At 41.9% G+C, this 24737-nt stretch overlaps 1 protein-coding gene across 1 annotated transcript in view; it reads left to right on the forward strand.

Moving 5' to 3' along the window:
• Positions 1-24737, forward strand: part of TTC1 (tetratricopeptide repeat domain 1) — a 75180-nt gene that overhangs the window by 24411 nt on the left and 26032 nt on the right. Inside the window, exons 3-4 of the mRNA XM_002710348.5 lie at positions 20679-20739; positions 22764-22876. Of these exons, the coding sequence (XP_002710394.3) occupies positions 20679-20739; positions 22764-22876 (174 nt within the window). The remainder of the gene's footprint in view (positions 1-20678; positions 20740-22763; positions 22877-24737) is intronic.

Raw genomic sequence — 24737 nt, forward strand, 5'->3', positions numbered from 1 at the left:
CCTCTTCCAGTCCACCTCTCTGCTGTGGCCTGGGAAGGCAGTGGAGGATGGCCCAAGCATGGGAGACCAGGAGGAAGCACCTGGCTCCTGGCTTCGGATCAGTGCAGTGCGCCGGCTGTAACAGCCATTTGAGGGGTAAACCAACGGAAGGAAGACCTTTCTCTCTGTCTCTCTCTCTCATTGTCTAACTCTGCCTGTCAAAGAAAAAAAAAAAAAAAAAGCCAGGAATCAAGAACCCAATTCAGGTCTCCCATGTGGATGACGGGACCCTAGGTACTTCAGCTACAGCTACCACCTACTGCCTCCCAGGGCATGCATTGGCAGGAAGGTGGAATCAGAAGAGGAGCCAGGACTAAAAGCTAGGAACTCTTATATGAGATGTGATAGTCTCAACGAGGGTTTTGTGTGTGTGTGATTTTTTTTTTTTTTATTTGAAAGAGTTACATAGAGGTAGAGTCAGAGAAAGAGATGTCTTCCATCTGCTGGTTCACTCACCAAATGGCCGCAACAGCCAGAGCCGAGCCAATCTGAAGCCAGGAGCCAGGAGCTTCTTTGGGTCTCCCACGCAGGTGCAAGGGCCCGAAGATTTGGGCCATCTTCTTACTGCTTTTTCAGGCCACAGCAGAGAGCTGGACCGGAAGAGGAGCAGCCAAGACTAGAAACAGTACCCACAGTGGGTGCTGGGGCTTCAATCTGCTGCGCCACAGCGGTAGTCCCTCTTTTAATTGCTGTACCACCCACCTTGAGTTTATTTTTATATATGCTGTGACTTTAGAGTCTAGTTTTACTTTTTTTCCCAAGTGACAGCCAGTTCTCCCAGCAGCATTTTTAAAAGTCCATCTTTGCTTAAATGATGTAACTAAATTTTAATAGTAACTAAGATGAAGTTTGCATCCTTTTCCAAATGCTCACCTTCTACCTGTTTGTCAGATTATCATTTAAAAGCTAATTTAAGGATTTGCATTTGGTGTAGTGATTCAGATGCCTACTTTCCATGTTGGAGTGCGTGGTTCTCAGCTCCACTTTTGATTTCAGATGTTCAGATGTTTCAAGTACTGAAGCATCCCTGCCACCCATGTGGGAGACCTGGGTTGAGTCCAGGCTCCTGGCTTTGACTTGGACTGCCCCTAGCTATTGAGCATCTTTGGGGAGTGAGCCAGAAGATAGAAGATTTCTGTCTGTGTCTCTGCTTTTTAAATAAAAAGTTATTTTAAAAAAAAAAAGAAGCTGACTTAGTTTATAATGACATCATTTATCAAAACAAAGAATGTTATTTAGAGTTGTATTGGATTCCCATACAGAGATTTGTGAGGTGATAGAAATTCTAAATAACTGGAAAATTGTGTCATTTAAAAAAACATAGACACAGTCTGTTAATGATGATTTTGCAGCATATTATTTCAGATTTTTTTTTAAGAAACTAGAGTTTCCTGTGTCATGCAAAAATTGATGTCATCCTCTTTTCAAACTTCCTAGTTCTTTATAACAAGGGAATTAGAAGTGACTTTTTCTTTAACACAGTGAAGTGTATAAGCTCTGTACTTTACGTTTTACAGAACTTTCTGTGTAGTACACACTTCTTGCAAGCAATTCTTTTCCACACTGGTGGAAGACAGTGTGATTTTGTGGTTTAAGAGTATGACCTCTGAAATATAAGACAGATCTGTTGTAGGTCCACCATTTAACTTAGTGTAAAGTGGGATAATAATAGTAACTATCTCGGCCGGCACCGTGGCTCACTAGGCTAATCCTCTGCCTTGCGGTACCGGCACACCAGGTTCTAGTCCCGGTTGGGGCGCCGGATTCTGTCCCGGTTGCCCCTCTTCCAGGCCAGCTCTCTGCTGTGGCCAGGGAGTGCAGTGGAGGATGGCCCAAGTCCTTGGGCCCTGCACCCCATGGGAGACCAGGATAGGCACCTGGCTCCTGCCATCGGATCAGCGCAGTGCGCTGGCCACGGCAGCCATTGGAGGGTGAACCAACGGCAAAAGGAAGACCTTTCTCTCTGTCTCTCTCACTGTCCACTCTGCCTGTCAAAAAATTAAAAAAAAAAAAAATAGTAACTATAGTAACTATCTCATAAAATTGTATGGATCGAATGACTAGCACATGAAAACAATCAAAAACTGTTAACCATAGCTATTGAGTCAAATTCATCATGCACATGAAATACTTCAGAGCCAGGAACTTTTAAAATATCTTAAAAGTCATTTCTTGATAAATATTCCCCTCAGCATTACAAACATACATGAATTTCTTTTTTTTAACTGTAATGTAAATTTATTTTTTTCTTAAATTTTTCCCTCCATAACCTCCCACCCACCCACAACCATCCCATCTCCCACTCCCTCTCTCATCCCATTCATATCAAGATTCATTTTCAATTATCTTTATATACAGAAGATCAATTTAGTATATACTATGTAAAGATTTCAACAGTTTACACCCACACAGACACACAAAGTATAAAGTACTGTTTGAAGACAAGTTTTACAGTTAATTCTCATAGTACAACATTAAGGACAGAGATCCTACGTGGGGAGTAAGTGCACAGTGACTCCTGTTGTTGATTTAACAATTGACACTCTTTTATTTATGAAGTCAGTGATCACCCGAGACTCTTGTCATGAGCTGCCAAGGCTATGGAAGCCCTTTGAGTCCACAAACTTCGTCATTATTTAGATAGGGCCATAAGCAAAGTGGAAGTTCTCTCCTCCCTTCAGAGAAAGGTACCTCCTTCCATGATGGCCCCTTCTTTGCGCTAGGATCTCACACAGATCTTTCATTTAGTTTTATTTATTTACTTACTTATTTTTTGCCACAGTGTCTTGTCTTTCCATGCCTAAAATACTCTCATGGGCTCTTCAGCCATATCCGAATGCCTTAAGGGCTGATTCTGAGGCCAGAGTGCTGTTTAGGACATCTGCCATTCTGTGAGTCTGCTGTGTATCCCGCTTCCCATGTTGGATCATTCTCTCCTTTTTAATTCTATCAATTAGTATTAGCAGACACTGGTATTGTTTGTATGATCCCTTTGACTCTTAATCCTATCATTATGATCAATTATGGACTCAAACTGATCACTATGACTAGTGAGATGGCATTGGTAGATGCCACCTTGATGGGATTGAATTGGAATCCCCTGGCATGTTTCTAACTCTACCGTTTGAGGCAAGTCCGATAGAGCATGTGCCAAACTGTACATCTCCTTGCTCTCTTATTCCCACTCTTATATTTAACTGGGATCACTTTTCAGTTAAATTTAAACACCTAAGAATAATTGTGAAACGTACATGAATTTCACAATTTTTTTAGAAGTATGACGACCTGAATTGGTTAGCAAGATCCTCCAAATTAATTTATGAAGAAAAATCAAGCGTTTTCTGAGTGTGTAGAGGTGAGAGAATTTGAAAGGGGAAAATTGAAAGCTTCTGAGATTCTAACAGTGTTCTCTTTAAAGAAAATATATATTTATTTGAAAGGCAGAATGTAAGAGAAAGATCTCCTATATGCTGGGTCACGCCTCAAATAGCCACAACAGTCAGGGCTGGGCCAAACTGAAATCAGGAGCCAGGAATTCCATCCTTGTCTCCTTATGGGTGGCAGGGACCCAAATAATTGGGCTATCTTTCACTGCCTTCTCAGTTGCATTAGCAGTGAAACTAGAGTAGCCAGGACTCCAGCCAGCACTCTGGTTTGAGATTTCAGCATTGCAAGTGGTGGCTTGACCTGCTACACCACAATGCTAGCCACAGCTAGCATTGATTCTTACTTGATCTGAGTAGTAGTTGTGTGCATGTGTGTTTTACAATATGTTAAGCTGTACATTTGTATGTGTTTTTCTATATGTGTGCTAGTTCTTAAAATTGCTGATAGTGAGTTAATGTTGGATTGCCTGTTTTTCCTTTATATATTTTCTCACCTTGCTGTTAGGTACATATACTTTTGTAATGGTCATATTTTCCTGACTTGGCCTTTTTATTATGAAATAACCCCTTTTTTGGTCTCCAGTCTTGGGTCTATTTTGCCTGGTATTACATTAACCACTCCTCCTATGGTTACTATTGCATGGTTTGTCTTTTTCTATCCTTCTACTTTCAACCTATTTAGATCTTTTAATCTAAAATATGTATCTTATAGAGAGCTTACAGTTGATTCTTCTTAAAAGCCAGTCTGATGGTCTGTACCATTTGATTGGGGTGTGCAGTCCATGTATATTCAGTGAACTTACTGATGTGGCTAGATTTATATATCAGGAATTTTGTGTTTTGTAAGTCCCACGTCATCTTTATCCCTATTTTTATTTTACAATTTTTTTAAGATTTATTTATTTATTTGAAAGAATTACACACAGAAGAGGAGAGGCAGAGAGAGATAAGTCTTGCATCCAATGGTTCACTCCCCAACTAGCTGCAATGGCCGGAGCTGCGCCGATCCGAAGCCAGGAGCCGGGAGCCTCCACCAGGTCTCCCACATGGGTGCAGGGGCCCGAGGACTTGGGCCATCTTCAACTGCTTTCCCAGGCCATAGCAGAGAGCTGGATCAAAAGAGGAGCAACCAGGACTAGAACCGGCGCCCATATGGGATGCCGGTGCTTCAGGCCAGGACGTTAACCCGCTGCACCACAGTGCCAGCCCCTACAATTTTTTTTTTTTTTTTTTTTAGAAAGTACTTATTTTTATTTGAAAGGGAGAATAACAGAGAAGCAGAGATACACAGACAAAAAGAGATCTTCCATCTACTGGTTCATTCTCAAAATCCAGGGCTCTGCCAAATTGAAGCTGAGAGCCAGGAACTCAATGAGGGTTCCCACATTGGTAGCAGGGACCCAAGTACTTGAGCCATCACCTACTGCCCCCCAGGATGCACCTTTGCAGGAAGCTGAATTTGAAGCAGACCTGGACCCAAACCCAGGCACCCCTTTATGGGATATGGGTGTCTCAACCATTGCACCAAACATCTACCCCTAACTGCCTTTTTTGTTTAGGTAAATTTTTTTAATATGCTGTTTTAAACTTTGGATTTTATTAACTACATTGGTTTTCAGCTATTTCCTCTCTTTCTCTCTTTTTTTAAAGATTTATTTATTTATTTGAAAGTCAGAGTTACACAAAGAGAGAAGGAGAGGCAGAGAGAGAGGGGTGTCTTCATCTGTTGGTTCACTCCCCAGTTGGCCCCTACTACCGGAGCTGTGCCATCAGAAGCTAGGAACCAAGAAGTTCTTCCGGGTCTCCCACACGGGTGCAGGGGCCCTAGGATTTGGGCTGTCTTCTACTGTTTTCCCAGGCCAAAACAGAGAGCTGGATTGCAAGTGGAGCAGCCAGAACTTGAACCAGTGCCTATATGGGATGCTGACACTGCAGACAGTGGCTTAACCTGCTATGCCAGCCCCTCAACTACTTTCTTATTCATTGCTGCAGGTATCATAATATCTTATTACAGTATGGTTAACTACTACTTAACTATTTAAATATAGAAACATTGCTGTAATCCCTTGTCCTGACTGTTGAGGAAGAGCTTACTACTTTATCTTTTTACTGTTTTATTTTTCTACTTAATATCATTGGTTGAACTCTTAACACAGAATTATGCTTAGGTGTCTAAATCCAAAATATTGATCCCTGTTGAAAAAAAAAAAAAAAGTGGGAATAAGAGAGGGAAGAGATGCACAGTTCAGTGCATGTTCCCACTGACTTACCCCTAAGGGTAAAGCTAAAAACTTGCCATGGGACTCTAAATCCCATTAAGTTGGCAGATACTGATGCCATTGTATTAGTTAAAGTGATTGTTTTAAATGCATAACTGATTATAAAGATAGGAATAAGTGTCAATGGAATCACACAAATAAGACCAAGTGTCTGCTAATAATAATAGATAGAATTGAAAAGGAGAGAATGATCCAGCATGGGAAGCAGGGCACACAGCAGACTCATAGAATGTCAGATGTCCTAAACAGCACTCTGGCCTCAGAATCAGCCCTTAAAGCATTCAGATCTGGCTAGAAAGCCCATGAGAGCATCCCAGGCATGGAAAGACAAGACACTGTGGCAAAAAATAAGTAAGTAAATAAATAAATAAAACTAAATGAAAGATCTCTGTGAGTGAGATCCCAGCGCAAAGAAGGGGCCGTCACGGAAGGAGGTACCTTTCTCTGAAGGGAGGAGAGAACTTCCACTTTGCTTATGGCCCTATCTAAATAATGACGAAGTTTGTGGACTCAAAGGGCTTCCATAGCCTTGGCAGCTCATGACAAGAGTCTCGGGTGATCACTGACTTCATAAATAAGAGTGTCAATTGTTAAATCAACAACAGGAGTCACTGTGCACTTACTCCCCATGTAGGATCTCTGTCCTTAATGTTGTACTATGAGAATTAACTGTAAAACTTGTCTTCAAACAGTACTTTATACTTTGTGTGTCTGTGTGGGTGTAAACTGTTGAAATCTTTACATAGTATATACTAAATTGATCTTCTGTATATAAAGATAATTGAAAATGAATCTTAATGAAGAATGGGATGGTAAAGAGAGTAGGGGGTAGGCGGGAGTGGGGGTGGGAGGGCAGGTAAGGGGGGAAGAACCGTTATTTTCCAAAAGCTGTACCTATGAAATTTACTTTTTAAATAAAAGCTTTCTTTAAAAAAAAAAAAAAAGAAAGAAAAAAAAAAGAAACATTGCTTGTAATAGAGCTTTGTTTCCTCCCATAGCTTTGGGATACTATTATATGCATTATATCACTATATGTTACAAACCTAACCACACACTATCATCATTGCTGCTATGTCTTCTAAGGGAGATATGGTAGCAGTCATTGTTTATCAGTCAAATGTGTTTATCTTCCCTTCATTTTCAGGTGTAGTCTTGCTAAATGTTATTCTTGGCTGACCTTTCTTTTTTTCTTTGACCATTTTAAATCTTTTAAATATGGCATTATGTTTGGCCTTCTAGCCTCCATTGTTTCTGGTGAAAAATCATAAATTAATAGTTTTCCTCTCCTAGTATTTTTTCTTGTTTTCATATTTTCTCTTTATCTTTCAATAGTTTGTTTCTGATACCTGAAAATACAGCTCTTGCTATCCTACTCAAGATTCACTGAACTCCTTGAGTTATTGGTTTTTTTGTTTTTTTGTTTTTTTTGGAAGGGCAGAGAAAAAGAGGTAGACAGACAGATGTACCATCTGCTGGTTTACTCCCCAATGTCCACAGCAGCTGGACTAAGTTGAAGCCAGGAGCCAGCAACTGAGTCTTGATCTCCCATGTGGGTGGCATGGACCCAACTCCACAGACTCTCATGCTGCCTCACAGGGTATTTGTTAGCTGGAAGCTGAAACTGGGAGCGGAGCAAGGATTTGAACCCAGGCATTCTGGTATGGGATGATGGTGTCCCCAGCGGCATCTTAACTGCTATGCCAAATGCCCACCCTTGGATCTTTCTTTAGATTAATGTTTTTCATTAAAATTTGAAATTTTCAGTCCTTAAGTCTTTTTTATTCTTTTTTTTTTTTTTTTTTTTTTTTTTGGACAGGCAGAGTGGACAGTAAGAGAGAGAGACAGAGAGAAAGATCTTCCTTTGCCATTGGTTCACCCTCCAATGGCCGCGGCGGGCGTACTGCGCTGATCTGAAGCCAGGAGCCAGGTGCTTCTGGTCTCCCATGCGGTTGCAGGGCCCAAGCACTTGGGCCATCCTCCACTGTACTCCCTGGCCACAGCAGAGAGCTGGCCTGGAAGAGGGGCAACCAGGACAGAATCCGACGCCCCGACCGGGACTAGAACCCAGTGTGCCGGCGCCACAGGCAGAGGATTAGCCTATTGAGCCGCGGCGCCGGCCCAGTCCTTAAGTCTTTAATTTTTTCCAGTAAGTGTTCTGTCCTTTTCTCTGTTCCCTTCCACACTTCATCACCTATTATAGTGTACATATTATATAGTCATTGACACATTTTCTGTGGTGTACATACCATGACAGAACTCCAGTGGATGCAGGACCCCACAGATAGCACCACACTTTGTAGTACTTCGTTTTTTCCTATACATGCATGTACACATAAAATCCCCTTTCCATCTTAACTAGGCATTCATCACACGCTTGGGACGTAACTTTTGCAGTTTGAGGTTTGATAGCACATAATTGTTTTAAGTTGAGCACTGTACCTTCTCACTGGAAGCACTTTATCCCTTGTCTTTGATCTTTGATGTATTCAAATAGCCAGAATCACTACTTCTTATGCTGTGGGACCTATATTAAGTAGGATAAAGGTTATTTGAACACAGGCGCTATGGTACTGAGGCAGTTGATCTGATAAAATGGGAGGCTACTAAATCTAGGGGTGGGTGGCATATACAGCATGGCTATGCTGGACAGAGGTGGTTGACATCCCTGAACAGTGGCGCAAAATCTCATCACACTATGCATAATGGCATATGATTTAAAACTTAGGAATTATATCTGAAATTTTCATTTTAATTTTTTTAAAACCATGATTGGCGAGATAACTGAAAGTGAAGCCACAGATAAAGGAGATCTGCAGCATCAAGAAGGCTTTATTGATTGCTTTTCCATCTTTTTTTTCTTAATTGCACTTCTTAAGATTGAATCATTTCTACTGACCTAACTTCAAGTTTATTATTTCTTATGCCTCTGTTTCAGTTACTGAGCTTTCCCCCTTTTTTTAATCTTTGGTTTTCTTTTTAAATAATTTATCTCTCTCTTATGGTTCCCTTTTAAAATCATTATGTTCTCCTCCAAGTCTCTGAATAATTTCCTTTAATTTTTTAATGTAGTTATTCATAACTGCTTTTAAGTTTTTGCTAGATCTAAGACTACTTTTTTTTCTGTTTGTGATTTAAACTCTTTTGTTGATCTGGTATGTTATAATTGTGGAAACTAGATATTTTAGATAATATTGTAGCAACTCTTGGTTCTCTTTCACCTTCCTCTGGTTACTTTTGTTTTGTTTATGTTTAGTAATTTACTTGAACTAAGGTTGGGCAAGTCATTTCCTCTGTGATGTATAGCTACTGACAGCTCTATTCACTTGGATTTTGTTTTTGTTTTTTCTTGTTTCCTTTTTTAAATTTATTTTCCTTTATTATTTTTATTTATTTATTTGAAAGGCAGAGAAAGAAATCTTCCATGTACTGGTTCACTCCACAAGTAGCTACCACAGCCAGGTCTGAGCCAGGAACTCTATCCTGGTCTCCTACCTGGGTAGCAAGGCCCAAGTATTTGAGCCACCTTCTGCTGCTTTCCCGGGCACATTAGCAAAAAGCTAAGTGGGAAGTGGGGAAGTAGACAGGACTTGAACAAGCACTTGAGTGTGGAATGTCAGTGTCACAAGCAGTGGCTCAGCCTACTGAGCCTCTCTTGTTTCTATTTTTAAGCCTGACTTTCTTGAGATTGCTCTTGTTTCTGCAGAGCCTTATGGTCAAAGAGTAACTGGTCAGAAAATAAGTTCACCTCAAGGTTTCTGCCCAGTGTTGGAGGATCTGTATGTGGAATCAAAAGCACATTCGAAGTTCAGGCCATTTTCAAGTCTTTTTACTTTTTTACCTTTTACTTTTATGTCTCAGCTGAACCCACCCTGTTGTGCCTCCTCAGCCAGTGCTTGTGCACAGGCTCCTGATAGGATAAGGATGTGAATAGCTTTGACCCTCCAGTCTCCTAAGTGTGAGTACCACCTCCAGCGCATCAGCCTGTAAATCTCCCTATTATGTTTCTGAGTAGTGTCTATAGCTTGTTCCAGCCAAGGACTATGACCTTGTAAAACCCATGACCTTCCCCATTTGTTTGCTGCTCAGATAGCTACTTGTGAATGACAGCACCACTGGGCAGGGACTCTTCCACCTCCTGTTTGAAATCAGTATCCTCGAGCAGTGACAGTGGTTGTTACTCACAGCCTACCTTGCTGTGTTAAAATTACCACATGGAATGATGGGGAAAGAAGGGGAACAGTCCCTGTGTACAGGTACACAGCAGATTTCTGTGATTCTCTCCTTCAGTTCAGTACAAATAAGTATTGCTTTTTTGTAAGCATTTGGATCAATTTCCTGGGTACTAAAATGGTTAATGCTTAAAAATTTGCCCAGTTTTGGAGTTACTCTTAGGGAAGAGTATTTGACCAATTCCTCACTTTACCGTGTCAATAACTCCACATAGTAATGAATATTTTTGGGGGAGTGCTCTCTAGGTGTCACTGTGGGCTACCACGTGTCCCACAGAGCCATGGCCCTCTTTATACGTACCAGAACCAGAGGGAGAAGACAGAAGGTGGGTGAGCTGCTGGAATGAGGGTGGGAATTAGGGAAGATGGAAAGATGGCTGATGTGGCTCCCCGTTTCCTGGCTTTCCACAGCCTGCATCCTTTATTTATTTATTTATTTATTTATTTATTTATTTATTTATTTATTTATTTATTTTTGTCAGGCAGAGTGAGAGAGAGAGAGAGAAAGGTCTTCCTTTTTCCGTTGGTTCACCCCACCAAGTGGCTGCTACGGCCAGCGCGTTGTTACCGGCATGCTGCGCTGATCCGAAACCAGAAGCCAGGTGCTTTCTCCTGGTCTCCCATGCGGGTGCAGGGTGCAAGGACCTGGGCCATCCTCCTGCACTCCTGGGCCACAGCAGAGAGCTGGATTAGTAAGAGGAGCAACCGGGACAGAATCCAGCGCCCCGACCGGGACTAGAACTCGGTGTGCCGGCGCCACAGGCGGAGGATTAGCCTAGTGAGCGCAGCGCCCACAGCTGGCATTCTTTAAAAAAAAATTGATTTATGTATTTGAAAGGCAGAGTTACAAAGAGAGAGAAAGGAGAGAGACAAAGATCCTCTGTCCACTGGTTTATTCCCAAATGGCCATAGTGGCCAAGGCTGTGCCAGACCAAAGCCATGTGGATGCAGGGGCCCAACTGCTTTGGCTATTTGCCACTGCTTTCCCAGGCACATTAACAGGGAGCTGGATTGGAAGTGGAGCAACCAGGACTTGAATTGGCACCCAAATTGGGTGCAGACCACAGCTTAACCCACTACACCACAGCACAGTAGTGAATGTTGAACTGTGTACATATTTTACACGTTCAAAAAATAAGAAAGGTAAAGAAAAAAAATTGCACCTTAAAATTCATTAAGGGGCCAGCGCTGTGCCACAGTAGATTAATCCTCTGCTTGCTGCGCCAGCATCCCATATGGGCACCAGTTCAAGACCTGGCTGCTCCACTTCCAATCCAGCTCTCTGCTATGGCCTGGGAAAGCAGTAGAAGATGGCCTAAGTCCTTGGGCCCCTGCACCCATGTAGGAGACCCAGAAGAAGCTCATGGTTCCCAGCTTCAGATCAGCTCAACTCTGGCCATTGTGGCCATTTGGGGAGTGAACCAGCAAATGGAAGACCTTTCTCTCTGTCTCTCCTTCTCACTGTCCGTAACTCTACCTTTCAAACAGGTAAATAAAATGTTTTGAGGCTGGCGCTGTGGCGCAATGGGTTAACACCCTGGCCTGAAGTGCCAGCATCCCATATGGGTGCCGGTTTGAGACCTGGCTACTCCACTTCCGATCCAGCTCTCTGCTATGGCCTGGGAAAGCAGTAGAAGATGGCCCAAACACTTGGGCCCCAGCACCTGCGGGGGAGACCCGGAAAAAGTTCCTAGCTCCTGGCTTTGGATGGGCACAGCTCCGGCCGTTGTGGCCAACTGGGGAGTGAACCATTGGATGGAAGACCTCTCTCTCTCTCTCTCTCTCTCTGCGTAACTCTGACATTCAAATAAATAAATCTTTAAAAAAAAGTTTTAGAAAAAATTTGATTACTAGGAAGCAGGAAGTTAGCCTAGTGGTTGTGATACCTGCCTCTCTTATTCGAGTGCCCATGTTTGATTCCCTGCTCTGGCTCCAAGTCCAGCCTCCTGCTAATGTATATCATGGAAAGCAGTAGTGGGAGCTCAAGTAATTGGGTTCTGCCACACATGGGAGGCCTGGGCTGGCCCAGTCCTGGCCCTTGCAGGCATTTGGGGAGTGAAGCAGCAGATAGAATCTATCAATATCTGTCTCTCTCCCTGCTCCTCCTTCCCTTGTTCCCTCTCCTCCTTCCCTCTCCCTCCTCCCTCTCTCTCCCTCCCCATCTCCCTTTCTCTCTCCCTCTCTCCTTCCCTCTTTTTCTCCCTCTTCCCACTCCCTGTGTCCCCCACCCCACTTCCTTCTTTCTCTCCCCCATCTCTCCTCCCCTCCTTCTCTGAAAAAAATTGTTGCTAAGTCAACATAGTTATAGAAGATTGATTACACAGAGAAGATAATTCAGTAATTTTGGACACTGCACTTGTAGTTAAAATCAGAAAGAGGGGCCAGCGCCTTGATGTGAAATGTTAGGCCTCCACTTGCAGTGCCGGCATCCCATATGGGCACCCAGTCGAGTCCTGGCTACTCCACTTCCCCATCCAGCTCCCAGGTAATGCACCTGGGAAAGCAGCAGAAGATGGCCCTGCACCCACTTGGGAGATTTGGAAGAAACTCCTGGCTCCTAACTTTGGCCTGGCCCAGCCTTGGCTTTTGTGGACATTTGAGGAGTGAACCAGTAGATGGAAGATTGATACATTCTTGGGGCCGGCGTTATGGCTCACTTGGTTAATCCTCCGCCTGTGGCACCGGCATCCCATATGGGCACTGGTTCTAGTCCTGGTTGCTCCTCATCCAGTCCAGCTCTCTGCTGTGGCCCAGAAAGGCAGTAGAGGATGGCCTAAGTGCTTGGGCCCCTGCACCCGCATGGGAGACCAGGAAGAAGCACCTGGCTCCTGGCTCCTGGCTCCTGGCTCCTGGCTGCTGGCTGCTGGCTCCTGGCTTTGGATCAGCACAGCACCAGCCGTAGCGGCCATTTGGGGGGTGAACCAGCGTAAGGAAGACCTTTCTCTCTGTCTCTCTCTCACTGTCTATATCTCTATTAAATTAAAAAAAAAATTGATACATTCTCTCTCTCTGCCTCCCTCTTCTTTCTCTGTGTCTCTACCTTTCTAATAAATAAATATTTTTAAAAAAATTGAAATCAGAAAAAACTGCAATGAAACTTTGAACTTTACAAAGTAGGTTCATTGTTAGTAGTGATATTTTTGTAGTAAATTTGAAACTCTTATTGTAGGTAGAACAAACAAGTAAATAGAATGCTGTTCTGGAAACAAGACTCTTCACTGTCAGGGCAATGAGAAAGAATCCTCTGTTGTTAAATTTCACTTGTATACACACACATACATATACATACTCTTTGGATTTAACTTTATTTTGTTTTAAGATATATTTACTCTTTCTTCACTGAGAATGCCTGGAAGGAGTGACACCCTGGCAACAGTGAGCACACTAGCACCTAGAGCTTGGTTTCTAAATATCATTCTGCGGCCAGCGCTGCAGCTCAGTAGGCTAATCCTCCACCTGCGGCGCTGGCACCCTGGGTTCTAGTCCCGGTCGGAGTGCCGGATTCTGTCCCGGTTGCTCCTCTTCCAGTCCAGCTCTCTGTTGTGGCCTGGGAGTGCAGTGGAGGATGGCCCAAGTGCTTGGGCCCTGCACCCACATGGGAGACCAGGAGAGGCACCTGGCTCCTGGCTTCGGATTGATGCGGTGCAGCGGCCACTGGAGGGTGAACCAACGGCAAAAGGAAGACCTTTCTCTCTCTCTCTCTTTCACTGTCCACTTTGCCTGTCTTAAAAAAAAAAAAAAAAAAATCATTCTGCACTAAAAGGTCCTGAACTCCTTGGCGAGATTCCAGGTCTAAGGCAGGCAAAGTACAAAATACTGCTCCTGGAATATTATGTATACCTGCAGCAAAATACATCCTTAGGAGGACAGACCTAGGTAAAGCACCTGTGCAAATCCTGGAAGAAGACTTGAGGAACTTGGGTAGGAAATCCTGAGGAACTGAGTTCCTGGAGTATATTCTCAAAGGGTCCAATTTGGAGAGTGTGAGGGCAAGGGGCACAGGAGCCCCTTTTGCCCAAATTGGGGCTGTACAGCTTTTAATGACCCATGAAACCATTTAAGCATTAAATACCATTCCAAACTTTTTTCAGTGCTTTTACTGTCCTTATAATTTCCTTTGAAATAATTTGTTAGGCAGAACTGAGTTCCCAAATTACAGGCAATATGTTCATCCTGCATTCAAAGAAGGATCATGTGGGAAAGGAAGTGAAAGGCAGCCTTTGGGAGGAGATACTGTTTGTGTTACACTAAGGAAAATTTGGTTTGGAGAATTGCATGGAGGAGATGGAAGAGTTGTTCATTAGAAGGGCATTCCAGGGTAGGAATGTATAAGCAAAGAAATGGAGTGAAGAAAATATGGTAAGTTTTCAGAGACAATAATTAGACTGCTTAGAAAGGAGAACTCATGTTGGGTAATACTGGGAGATAAGGTTGGACAGGTTGAAATAGAAATGTGATGTAGAATAAAGAACAAGACATGGCTGACTCTTCATCTTTCTCATCTGTAAAAAGACTTCCATGCTTCTCAGAATTGTCTTGAAAAGAAAAAGAGCTAGTGGATGTGACAGCAGATGGCAAGCAGTACAGTGGTATACTGGTGTTGGTTTTACTGAATTACGAATACCAAGCTTAGAAATTTGCAGTTGGTTGTAGTCATTTAAAACAAACCCTAAGAGCTGGCATTTGGCACAGTGGTTAAGATGCTGCTTGGGACACCTGCCTCCCATATCAAAGTGCCAGAGTAGCAGTTTTGGCTTCACTTCCAATTCCAGCTTCCTACTAATGTATACCCAGGGAGGCAGCAGTGATAGCACATGCACATGTAGTTGAGTCTCTGCCACCCACTAGATTGAATTCCTGGCTCCTGGCTTCATCTTGGCCATTCATTGAGGACATTTTTGATTTGAGGTTTTCCTTGGAAGTTCCTTTGATAATTTTTAATGCAGAATAATGTTACTATTTCCTCTTGACTTTTCAGTGATAGAAGAACTAAGTAAAGAACGTTTTAAACTTTCTTAGGTTCCCATTTCCATGGAAGTGATTGAAGAGCAGATGTTTCTCTGTGAGGCCTCTCTGGAATATGTTGAAAGGCATTGTGGAGGCGTGTGAGAGGGCTCCTAACCACATTAGAAGCTTCTGTTCATAGAACAGAACCGGAAAAGATTTGCACCTGATAGTGCTGCTGAATGTCTGTACTACCAGAGCCTGTATATGCGGATGTTCCCAGCACGGAGCATGCTAAGACCTATACACTGTGTAGAATCTGTCCTTGGATTCCTGTGACATTACACAATATGCATGCCATTCTTTAGAGAGAGTATGTTTCCGTAGCAGAATAAACCCCAGTCTTTGTACTGAAATTAAGTTAGTCACTTGGCACAGCTGCGAGACGGTTCAGCTTTCTCCGAACGTACTATTTTTAGCTGTTTCCAAGGAGATGTTCTCCATGATGTTGATAATTGCATTAATCCTCAATTTACAGAATCTGTGGAGAGGGAAGCAGTAGCTCTTTTGCAATGTTTACTCCTTTATGGGTAATTGTTGTGATTTAACAGCCAAAACAGTAAAATACCTTCCTTAGAATATGAGGGTACTTCAGAAATTCATAGAAAATGTGTGTTATAAAAAAAACTGTGCATGGATTTCTATTTTTTGAACCAAAATAAGGTTATCTTTTAGTTCCATTTTCTGTAAGCTTTTGAAGTGCCTTTGTGATTGACCTCAGAATTATGTTCTAGAGTTCTCTTTGCTAGTTGAGCATTTATTCCTGCTAATTGCAGAGACATGATGACCTTTTCTCTGGCCTTTATCCATAATTCCTCTTTAGGTATACCTTGGATCTAGGCTCTGCCCATTAGAATCATGATGGTAAAATTTAACCAAGAATGATTGATTTCCTAAAACACACATGCACATACACTTCACAAGAGCTTGGTCTTTTGGAGTGATTCATCTGTGTTTCTAGAACAGTGCTGTTGAATTGGCTATGTAAACCAGAGTATGGATAAGAAAGTGGCCTGAGATTAGAGTGAAAGCAGAAGATGGTGCAGGTTCTTAAAGGACAGACATTAAACTCTAGTCACCTGGTTAATTACTCTTCTTTAAAGGATTTCTGGTTTTTAAATAACTGTTAACTGGATTTGTTTTGTACTTTTCGTGGCTCTCCAATGTCCAGCCCCTCTTCCTAGTGGGAGGAATTTTCTTGTGTTGTATTTTTGTTTAGTGACTGTACACCATGTCTCATGTCCCACCATTCTCTTAACAGCCAAAGCATGTGGCCTATACTTGGATTAGTGGATGCTTCCAGCCGTGACCTTTGACTATAGATCAAGTGAGGCAAAGATAAGGGAATACGTAGAATTTATTTGCTGTCATTGCAAACTTATCCTGGCCAGACTGTTTCATGAAAAGATGATTGTGCTTTCTGCTCCTTGACTTAACAGAGCTGGCTTGAATTCTATACTTGTTTTCTGTGCCTTTTTTTTTTTTTTTTCTGCTGTGGGTTTTGGCTTTATTTACACATTTATTTTCTTTTTATAGCAATTTTCCCCCCATAACCTCCCTCCCACCGCAAACCATCCCACCTCCTATTCCCTCTCCCATCCCATTCTTTATTGAGATTCATTTTTAATTATCTTTATATACAGAAGATCAACTTAGTATATACTAAGTAAAGATTTCAACGGATTGCACTCGCACAAACACACAAAGTATAATGTACTGTTTGAATACTAGTTTTACCGTTAATTCCCATAGTACAACACATTAAGGACAGAGGTCCCACATGGGGAGTAAGTGCACAGTGACGCCTGTTGATTTAACAGTTGACACTCTTATTTATGACGTCAATAATCACCCTAGGCTAACTAAGACTGTTCTCTAAACCTCCTTTTGATTCTGTGAGCCCCCAATATCTTTCCAGTAAATGTACCTGGTAAATATTTTCACTTAAGATAGTCTTGGGGGCAGGCATTGAGCATAGTGGTTAAGATGGTGGTTAAGACATGACAATCCGGGGCTGCTGCTGTGGCATAAAAGGTTAAGCCTCCGCCTACAGTGCCAGCATCCTATATAGACCCCAGTTCTAGTCCTAGCTTCTTCACTTTGGGCCCCTGCACCCACGTGGGAGACCTGGATGAAGTTCCTGGCTCTTAGCTCTGGCCTGGTCCAGCCCTGGCTCTTGCAGCCATTTAAGGAGTGAACCAGTGAATGGAAGATCTTTGTTTCTCCCTCCCTCCCTCCCACCCTCCCTCCTTCCCTCCCTCTCTCTTTCTCCGCCCCCTTCTCCCTTCCTCCCTTCTTTATCTGCCTTTTGAATAAATAAATACATCTTTAAAAAAAAAAAAAAAAAGGCAGCACAGCAATCCCATATCAGAGTAGCTATCTTTGATTCCAGCTTCCTACTAATTCAGACCCTAGGAAGCAGAATTGATGGTTCAAGTAATTGGGTCCTTCCACCCTCACGGTAGACTTGGTTGGCTTTAGCCATAGCCCAGCCTCAGCTGTTGCAGTTATTTGGGGGAGTGAAACAGTCGATGCTAGCTCTATCTATATGTTTATATGTCTTTCTGATTTTCCAATATATAATTATTTTAAAAGATAGTGTTTTGCTTGAAACTAAAAACTAACCAGTATAATAGCAGACATTAGAATCTAAATCTTTATTGTGCTAATATGAACATGTTCTTACATTTTTATTCCCACCACTACTTGTTTCATTTTTTTGGTGTTCCCTTAGATTAGCCCCTTTGTTAGATGAGTTGTATCATAAAATGAATTATTGTATTGCTGTGTATCTGGCTTATAGTAGTAGATACCATAAAATGTAGGTTTAGTTTATATCTACTTTTTAATTTCTTTTTTTTAATATTTATTTATTTGAAAGTCAGAGTTACAGACAGAGGAGAGGCAGAGAGAGACAGAGAGGTCTTCCATCCGCTGGTTCACTCCCCAACCGCCTGCAACTGCTGGAGCCGTGCCAATCCGAAACCAGGAACCAGGAGCTTCTTCCAGGTCTCCCACATGGGTACAGGGACCCAAGGACTGGGGCCATACTCTACTGCTTTCCTAGGCCAAAGCAGAGAGCTGGATGGGAAGTGGAGCAGCCAGGACTCGAACCGGCGTCCATATTGGATCCTGGCACTGCAGGCAGCGGCTTTACTCGCTATGCCACAGCGCCAGCCCCTTAATTTCTTTACTCAGATTCATCAAGTACTCTGGTTCATCTAAAGAATATTAATAAGGCATTTGGGAAACAGCCTGGTCTCATTAGTGACATATTTGAAGATCTTTAGGAAAATATTTTTACTTTTGTTCTTTATCGTAAGAATACCAATTATTAAGCCTCCACAAATTTCTTGTGCATAAAATACCCTGCTAACTATATTTCATCCCTTTGAAGTTTTGATTTCATCAAAAACTTTAAGAATCAAAAAAGAAATGTTGGGGGGCCCTTTAAAAACTGCTTTCAAAAGGTGGCTTGCAAGCTGCAGGCACTTCTTCCAGTTTGACTTGTGCCAGCCATGTTCTTAAAATGTTCCTGGAGGGGCCAGCGCTGTGGCATAGTAGGTAAAGCTGCTGCCTGCAGTGCTGGCATCTCGTATAGGTGCTAGTTCAAGTCCCAGCTGCTCCACTTCCAATCCAGCTCTCTGCTACGGCCTGGAAAAGCAATAGAAGATGGCCCTTGTGCTTGGGCCCCTGCACCCATGTGGGAAACCCAGAAGAAGCTCCTGGCTTTGGATTGGCCCGCAGCTCCAGCCGTTGCGGCCATCTTGGGAGTGAACCAGCAGATAGAAGACCTCCTTCTCTCTACCTCTGCCTCTCTGTAACTCTGACTTTAAAATGAATAAATAAATATTTTTAAAAAATAAATAAAATGTTCCAGGAAGAAAATACACAGACTTGGCATAGATCTCTTGCTTTGCAGGATTCTTCCTGGCTTGCACTGTGCTTGTTGGCTATTTGGCCATCTGGGTAAATTTCTGAGTTGTTAGAAGAAGCGAAGAAAAGAGTGATAAATGTCTAGGTTTCCTCAGATTTTCCTTTCTGGACCTGCTAACATTATACTGCCCTGACCCTGAAGACAAGGCGTATCTACACAGTGTGCTCTGCTCAACATATGGTCTGTCTCCTTCATAAAACAGACCACAGATCACAGATCTAGCTAAATAACTATTTTTTTAATTTTTTTTATTTTATTTTTTTGACAGGCAGAGTGGACAGTGAGAGAGAGAGACAGAGAAAGGTCTTCCTTTGCCGTTGGTTCACCCTCCAATGGCCGCCGCAGCCTGCGCGCTGTGGCTGGCGCACCACGCTGATCCAATGGCAGGAGCCAGGTGCTTCTCCTGGTCTCCCATGCAGGTGCAGGGCCCAAGGACTTGGGCCATCCTCCACTGCACTCCCTGGCCACAGCAGAGAGCTGGCCTGGAAGAGGGGCAACCAGGACAGAATCCGGCGCCCCGACCGGGACTAGAACCCGGTGTGCCGGCGCCGCAAGGTGGAGGATTAGCCTAGTGAGCCATGGCACCGACCACTAAATAACTATTAAATTACTTATCTCACAGGAAAAAAAAATAATTTACTTAGCCCTCATTTGCTAGTCCTTATATTGTTTTGCTTACATTATCACATTAGCTTATTAAACATTAATCCATAAAAGTGTTAATGAAGTTATATGAAGAAGCTAAAGCCCAGAATAATTCTGAAACTTGTCCATAATCATGCTGCTAACAAGTAGTAAAATCAGAACTTGAATATACACTGGTATCTTGCTTAGTTTCACTTTTGAACAAACAGACATTAAATGATGCTGAAATTACCATTCCATGCAAATGATAGGAACATAGGGAATAAAGGATATGACTAAGAAAACTTAAGTTTTGTGACTTAACCATCAAGAGTACAATTGATGATTAGCCAGATGACCTTTTTTTTTTTCTCCTATTACTATTCTTAAAGTTTAAGTAAAAATGACTTAGTTCTCAGAAGTTGAGTTGTGGAGTGGGTTTTGTGGCGCAGTGGGTTAAACTGTTTTTTGGGATGCCTACATCCCATATTGAAGTGCCAGTTCAAGTCCTGGCCACTCTTCTTTTGAACCACTTCCTGCTAATGCACACCCAGTAGGCATCAGATGATGGCTCAAGTGCTTGGAGCCCTATAACTCAGAGGTTGCAACCTGGATGGACTTTTTGGCTTCTAGCTACTGGCTTGGGCCTGCCCTAGCACCGGCTGTTGCAGGCATTTGGAGTATGAACCAGCAGATAGATGATCTCTCCCTTTGTCACTTTGTCTTCCAAATAGATGGAAACAAACTTTATTTTTTAAGATTTATTTTTATTTATTTGAAAGGCAGAGTTAGAAAGAGAGACAGAGAGAGATCTTCCACCCAACAGTTCACTCCCAAATGGCTGCAATAACTGGGCCTGGGCCAGGCCAAAGGCAAGAACTAGGAGCTTCATCTGAATCTCTCAAGTGGGGGCAGGGGCTCAAGCAGCACTTGGGCCATGTTATGCTTTCCCAGGCGCATCCAGTGATCTGGATTGGAAGTGGAGCCACCAGGATTCAAACAGGAACCCATATGGGATGCCAGCATTGCTATGCCACAACTCTGGCCTCTGAAAACAAACTTAAAAAAAAAAAAATCAAGTTGCTACCAATTAAATACACTTCTGTGATAAGAAAGCTGACCTTTTTGTTCACCTTTGATAATACTGTGAGAAATTATCTAATTCTTTGATCTGTTTCAGAGAAGAAGAGAAGAGAGCACTAGATTAAAGGAGGAGGGAAATGAACAGTTTAAGAAAGGAGGTAAGATTCTGCTTAGCACTGATGGCTGGTTACCTTGACTCTTCAACCTGTTTTTAGAGTCTGTCAACAAACACCAAAGAACATTTGGAAACAGCTAGCAGGCCTAAACTGTTCATGACACAGTATTGCTTCCCAGCTTCTTGGAGTCTTTTTCAATTACCATGTCCAAATATTTCTCAGCTGACTGTGACCAGCCAAAGTTTGTCTTTTCTATAATCCATTATTAATGCAGAAATCAAGGTAAACTCTTAAGCTATTGCCTTGTGAAAACACTATCCTTGAATGTTAAAAGGTTGGTTGTTTGCTGTACTCCTGTAAAGCAGAGTCGGCAATCCTCACTTGGTACAGTGCTGTGTGAAAACAGGCCTCATGGCTGCAGCAAGACCTAGGGAAGTCCTTTACTCGTTCTCTGATTGCTTTTTCCTGTTCCTTTTTCTTTGGATGCCTTAGGTAGACAGATGTTCTTCATCCCCTCTACATTTCCTACAGTTGGTTAGGAGTAAGTTGAGGTTCATCGCAATAATCGAAGGGAAACTATTTGATCTTCTAACATCTTTTTGTCACGTCTCAAAATGTATATGCTTCAGAAGAGATATAGGAGTGGGGAGGATGTTTGGCACAGCAGTTAAGATGCCTGCATTTCATAGCAGAGTACCTAGGTACCAGTCCCGACTCCACTCCTGATTCCAGCTTCCTGCTAACACACACCCTGGTAGGCATTAAGTGATAGCTCAAGAAGCTGAGTCCCTGCCACTCATATGGAAGATGTAGGTTGAGTTCCTGCCTCCTGACTTTGGTGTGGCCCAGCCCCAGCAGCTGGGGGGTTTGCAGGAGTAAATTAGCAGATGGGAGCTCATTCTCCGTTCCTCTCCCCGCCTCTTCCTCTCTCCTCCTTTCAAATAAATTAATTAAATTAAAAAGCCATGCCTTTAAATAAATCTATGAGTGTTAAAATTATCTCCTAGTTATTTTGCAGTTTTACATTGCCTTTGTTATATCCTGATTTAGCAGATATAGGTATTCTTTATGTAATAAAGCCTTGTAGTTCCAAATTTGAAAGCATATCCCTTTTTGTGTTAGTATTAAATATTTCAAAACTGAGAAAAGAATCACAGGCATTTTCTCTGAGTATACTTCTGCATATTATGAAGAATACATAGATTTTATCAGCATTTTCTGTTTCAAAGTTTTTAGCTAAGTTTTGATTTTTACATTGATGCTGTTAGGTCTGTAAAATGTCTCTGCAGATATTTCACAGATACCATTTCAGTCAAGTTGACTATATGAAAGCACAGTAATTTTAATGAAAGTACATACACAGAATTTGCCCAGGTCATGGATCTAAGACTTTTTTTTTTTTTTTTTAAGTTTGAATGGCAGAGAGTTAAGAGGGAAAATGACAGAACTCCTGTCTGCTTATTCACTTCCCAAATGCCTACAATGGCCTGGGCTGGGCCAGGTCAAAGCTGGGAGCTGGAAACCCAACCCTGATCTCCCACGTGAGTGGCAGGAACCCAATGATTTCAGCCACCACCATTGCTGCCCACCGTCTGCCTTAGTGAAAAGTGGAGTCAGGTATTGAAACCCAGTATTTTAATATGGGATGCATGCATCTCAATTGCTAGGTTAAATACCAACTGCAGATCTCAGACTTCAGTCTTTCGCATCTGTCCAATTCCTAAACTTCCTTGGGAAGCTCCTTTCTAGAATGACAAGGCAAAGGTGACCTGAGTATCTGTGGCATGCAAACTCTCGAGCACTGAGCTGTCTTCACTGACAGCATAGTTAGCTGTCAGTTCACCAGCCTTACTTCATGAGACTGGCACAAGCAAGCACTATTTCTTTAAAGGGAAAGGAAAGGGGGGGATGATTTTTACTGCCCCAAACTTAATAGACTGTAATACTTTTTGTTTGAAATCTTTGTCCTATGAATGGAAAGTGATGCATACTGAGATCCTATGGAATATAGTAGTGTCAGGAATTAAGTCAGATTGACTGCTCACCCTTTACCTTGTCATCCTCAGATTATATAGAAGCTGAAAGCTCATATAGTCAAGCCCTTCAGATGTGCCCATCCTGCTTCCAGAAAGACAGGTCTATTCTGTTTTCAAATAGAGCTGCGGCAAGGATGAAACAGGTATGAATGTTTGACCTTTTCTTTTTAAGAAGCATGTGAACTTGAACTGTTTCAGAAGGATAGTTTCTTTCCAAAAACTAGTGCAGGGTCTTCAGGTTACTAACCACCTTTTCCTGACCATGTATTTATTTCCCTGATGCAAAGGACATGCGCAAGACAGAAAAACATTTTGAAAAACTTGAGTGAAATTACTATTACTGCTCCCCACTATAGTAGCTGAGTGAATATGTTCAAGGAAGGAAGGCTCCAAGTTTCCACTAAACTGGGATAGATTAATGAGCAAGGAGCCAAGTAGTGCATTTCTCAAAATAGCTGCAGCTGCTTATTTTAGGCTTCTGGAATTCTAGATAAAGGCACAGGGAAACACTGAACAAAACTGTAGACTTACAGATGCTTGTTCCTAAGGTTCTGGTTTTTCTGTTAAATATTGCCCCTGAGATGAAAGGTATCCTTAAATGCAAAACAGATGTCAGGGAAAGTTCACAGCATTTTGTATTTCCATAGGATAGAGAATATGGTATAGAATGTGAAGTGGGTGATCGTGCAAATGCATTTGTTTTATGCCATATTGTTATTAAGGGTTAGATTTATTGCCGACTTGTCTGATTTTTCCAAGTCAACAAAGTCTTACTAGATTGAAATGATAAAAGTTTTAAGTACCTCGTGTTTACTTACAGCTACTTAATCCAAAATGCAAAGAGTAAGCTATTTAACCTTCCTCTAAGCAGCTATGAAGCTGGCTCAAGATTGGGTGAAGTGGTTTTTTGATACTGGTTTAGATCGGGTGTCTCTGTCTCTTTCTCTTTGATACTGCCCGGAATTCTCCAGTGCCTCTACCAATGAGTTTTTTAAAAAAGCAGGAGGTTGGGTGTGTACTTGCATGCTTAGACATGCAAAAACATTTGTGGTTTTCTTTTAACTGTGACTTAGGTATTATTGGATTCAATCTTTAAAGTGAAATATTTTTGAAGTGTTTCATGATATGAGAAAAATAATTTTACAGAATGTGTGAATGAGCATTTTGTATTAGGGAAAATAGAACAGTTGTTTTACATGAATTTAAAACAGTATTCATTAATGTAGTCTACAGCTAATGGAATTCATAGTTAACAGTTTTGACACAGGTGGAAAATTGTGAGCTGTTGCATTTGCTTCTCCATCTTGCCACATTCTCAGACTCTGGACCTTGTTGTTTGGGATCAAGTTTACAATTCATTGTCAGAGAAAATGTACCATATGCCTCTAGCTTCTGGAATTTAGGATTTTTTGTTTCTGCAATTGCCCAAGTTGTTGATAGTTTCAGGTTTGGGGACTAGCATAATAGACCTGTTCTTGAGTTAGACAAATATAAGTTCTTGCTAGTCTTTTGTCACATCCAAGGAGAACTCAAAAGAGCATTGCTCATGGACTGTTCATTGTGCTAAGGGTAGTTTTGTTTATTGAAGATAGAGTCTTGAAAACTTCCAGGATTAGTGCCTTATGTCAATTTAAGGAGCTTATTTGGGACTTTGCAGGGATGTGATGAGTTAACTGCTTTAAGAATTTCTGAAAGGCAGGTTTGCAGACTCAGCATCCCTGAATGCCCCAACCAAACTTCACGTTTTATATCTGGAGGGAGAAAAAAGCAAATGAGTATTAGCGCTGAGTTTCTGCCTCAGGTCTAGCTAGCAAAGTCCTAAAGAATAGCTTTAAAATTAATAGCTTTAAAAAAATAGTTTTAAAATTAATGTCTTCATATATCATGTGCATTGTTTTAAATGTGTGGATTTGTCCCGTAAGAGTATTATGAACATTTGTCTTTTCCTTATGTATTCTGTACATGTTTTTAATAGAGACATAAGTATCTATCTATAAATAGAAA

The sequence above is a fragment of the Oryctolagus cuniculus genome, chromosome 6 (genome assembly GCF_964237555.1).
Source record: "Oryctolagus cuniculus chromosome 6, mOryCun1.1, whole genome shotgun sequence".
In the NCBI taxonomy this organism is placed as follows: domain Eukaryota; kingdom Metazoa; phylum Chordata; class Mammalia; order Lagomorpha; family Leporidae; genus Oryctolagus; species Oryctolagus cuniculus.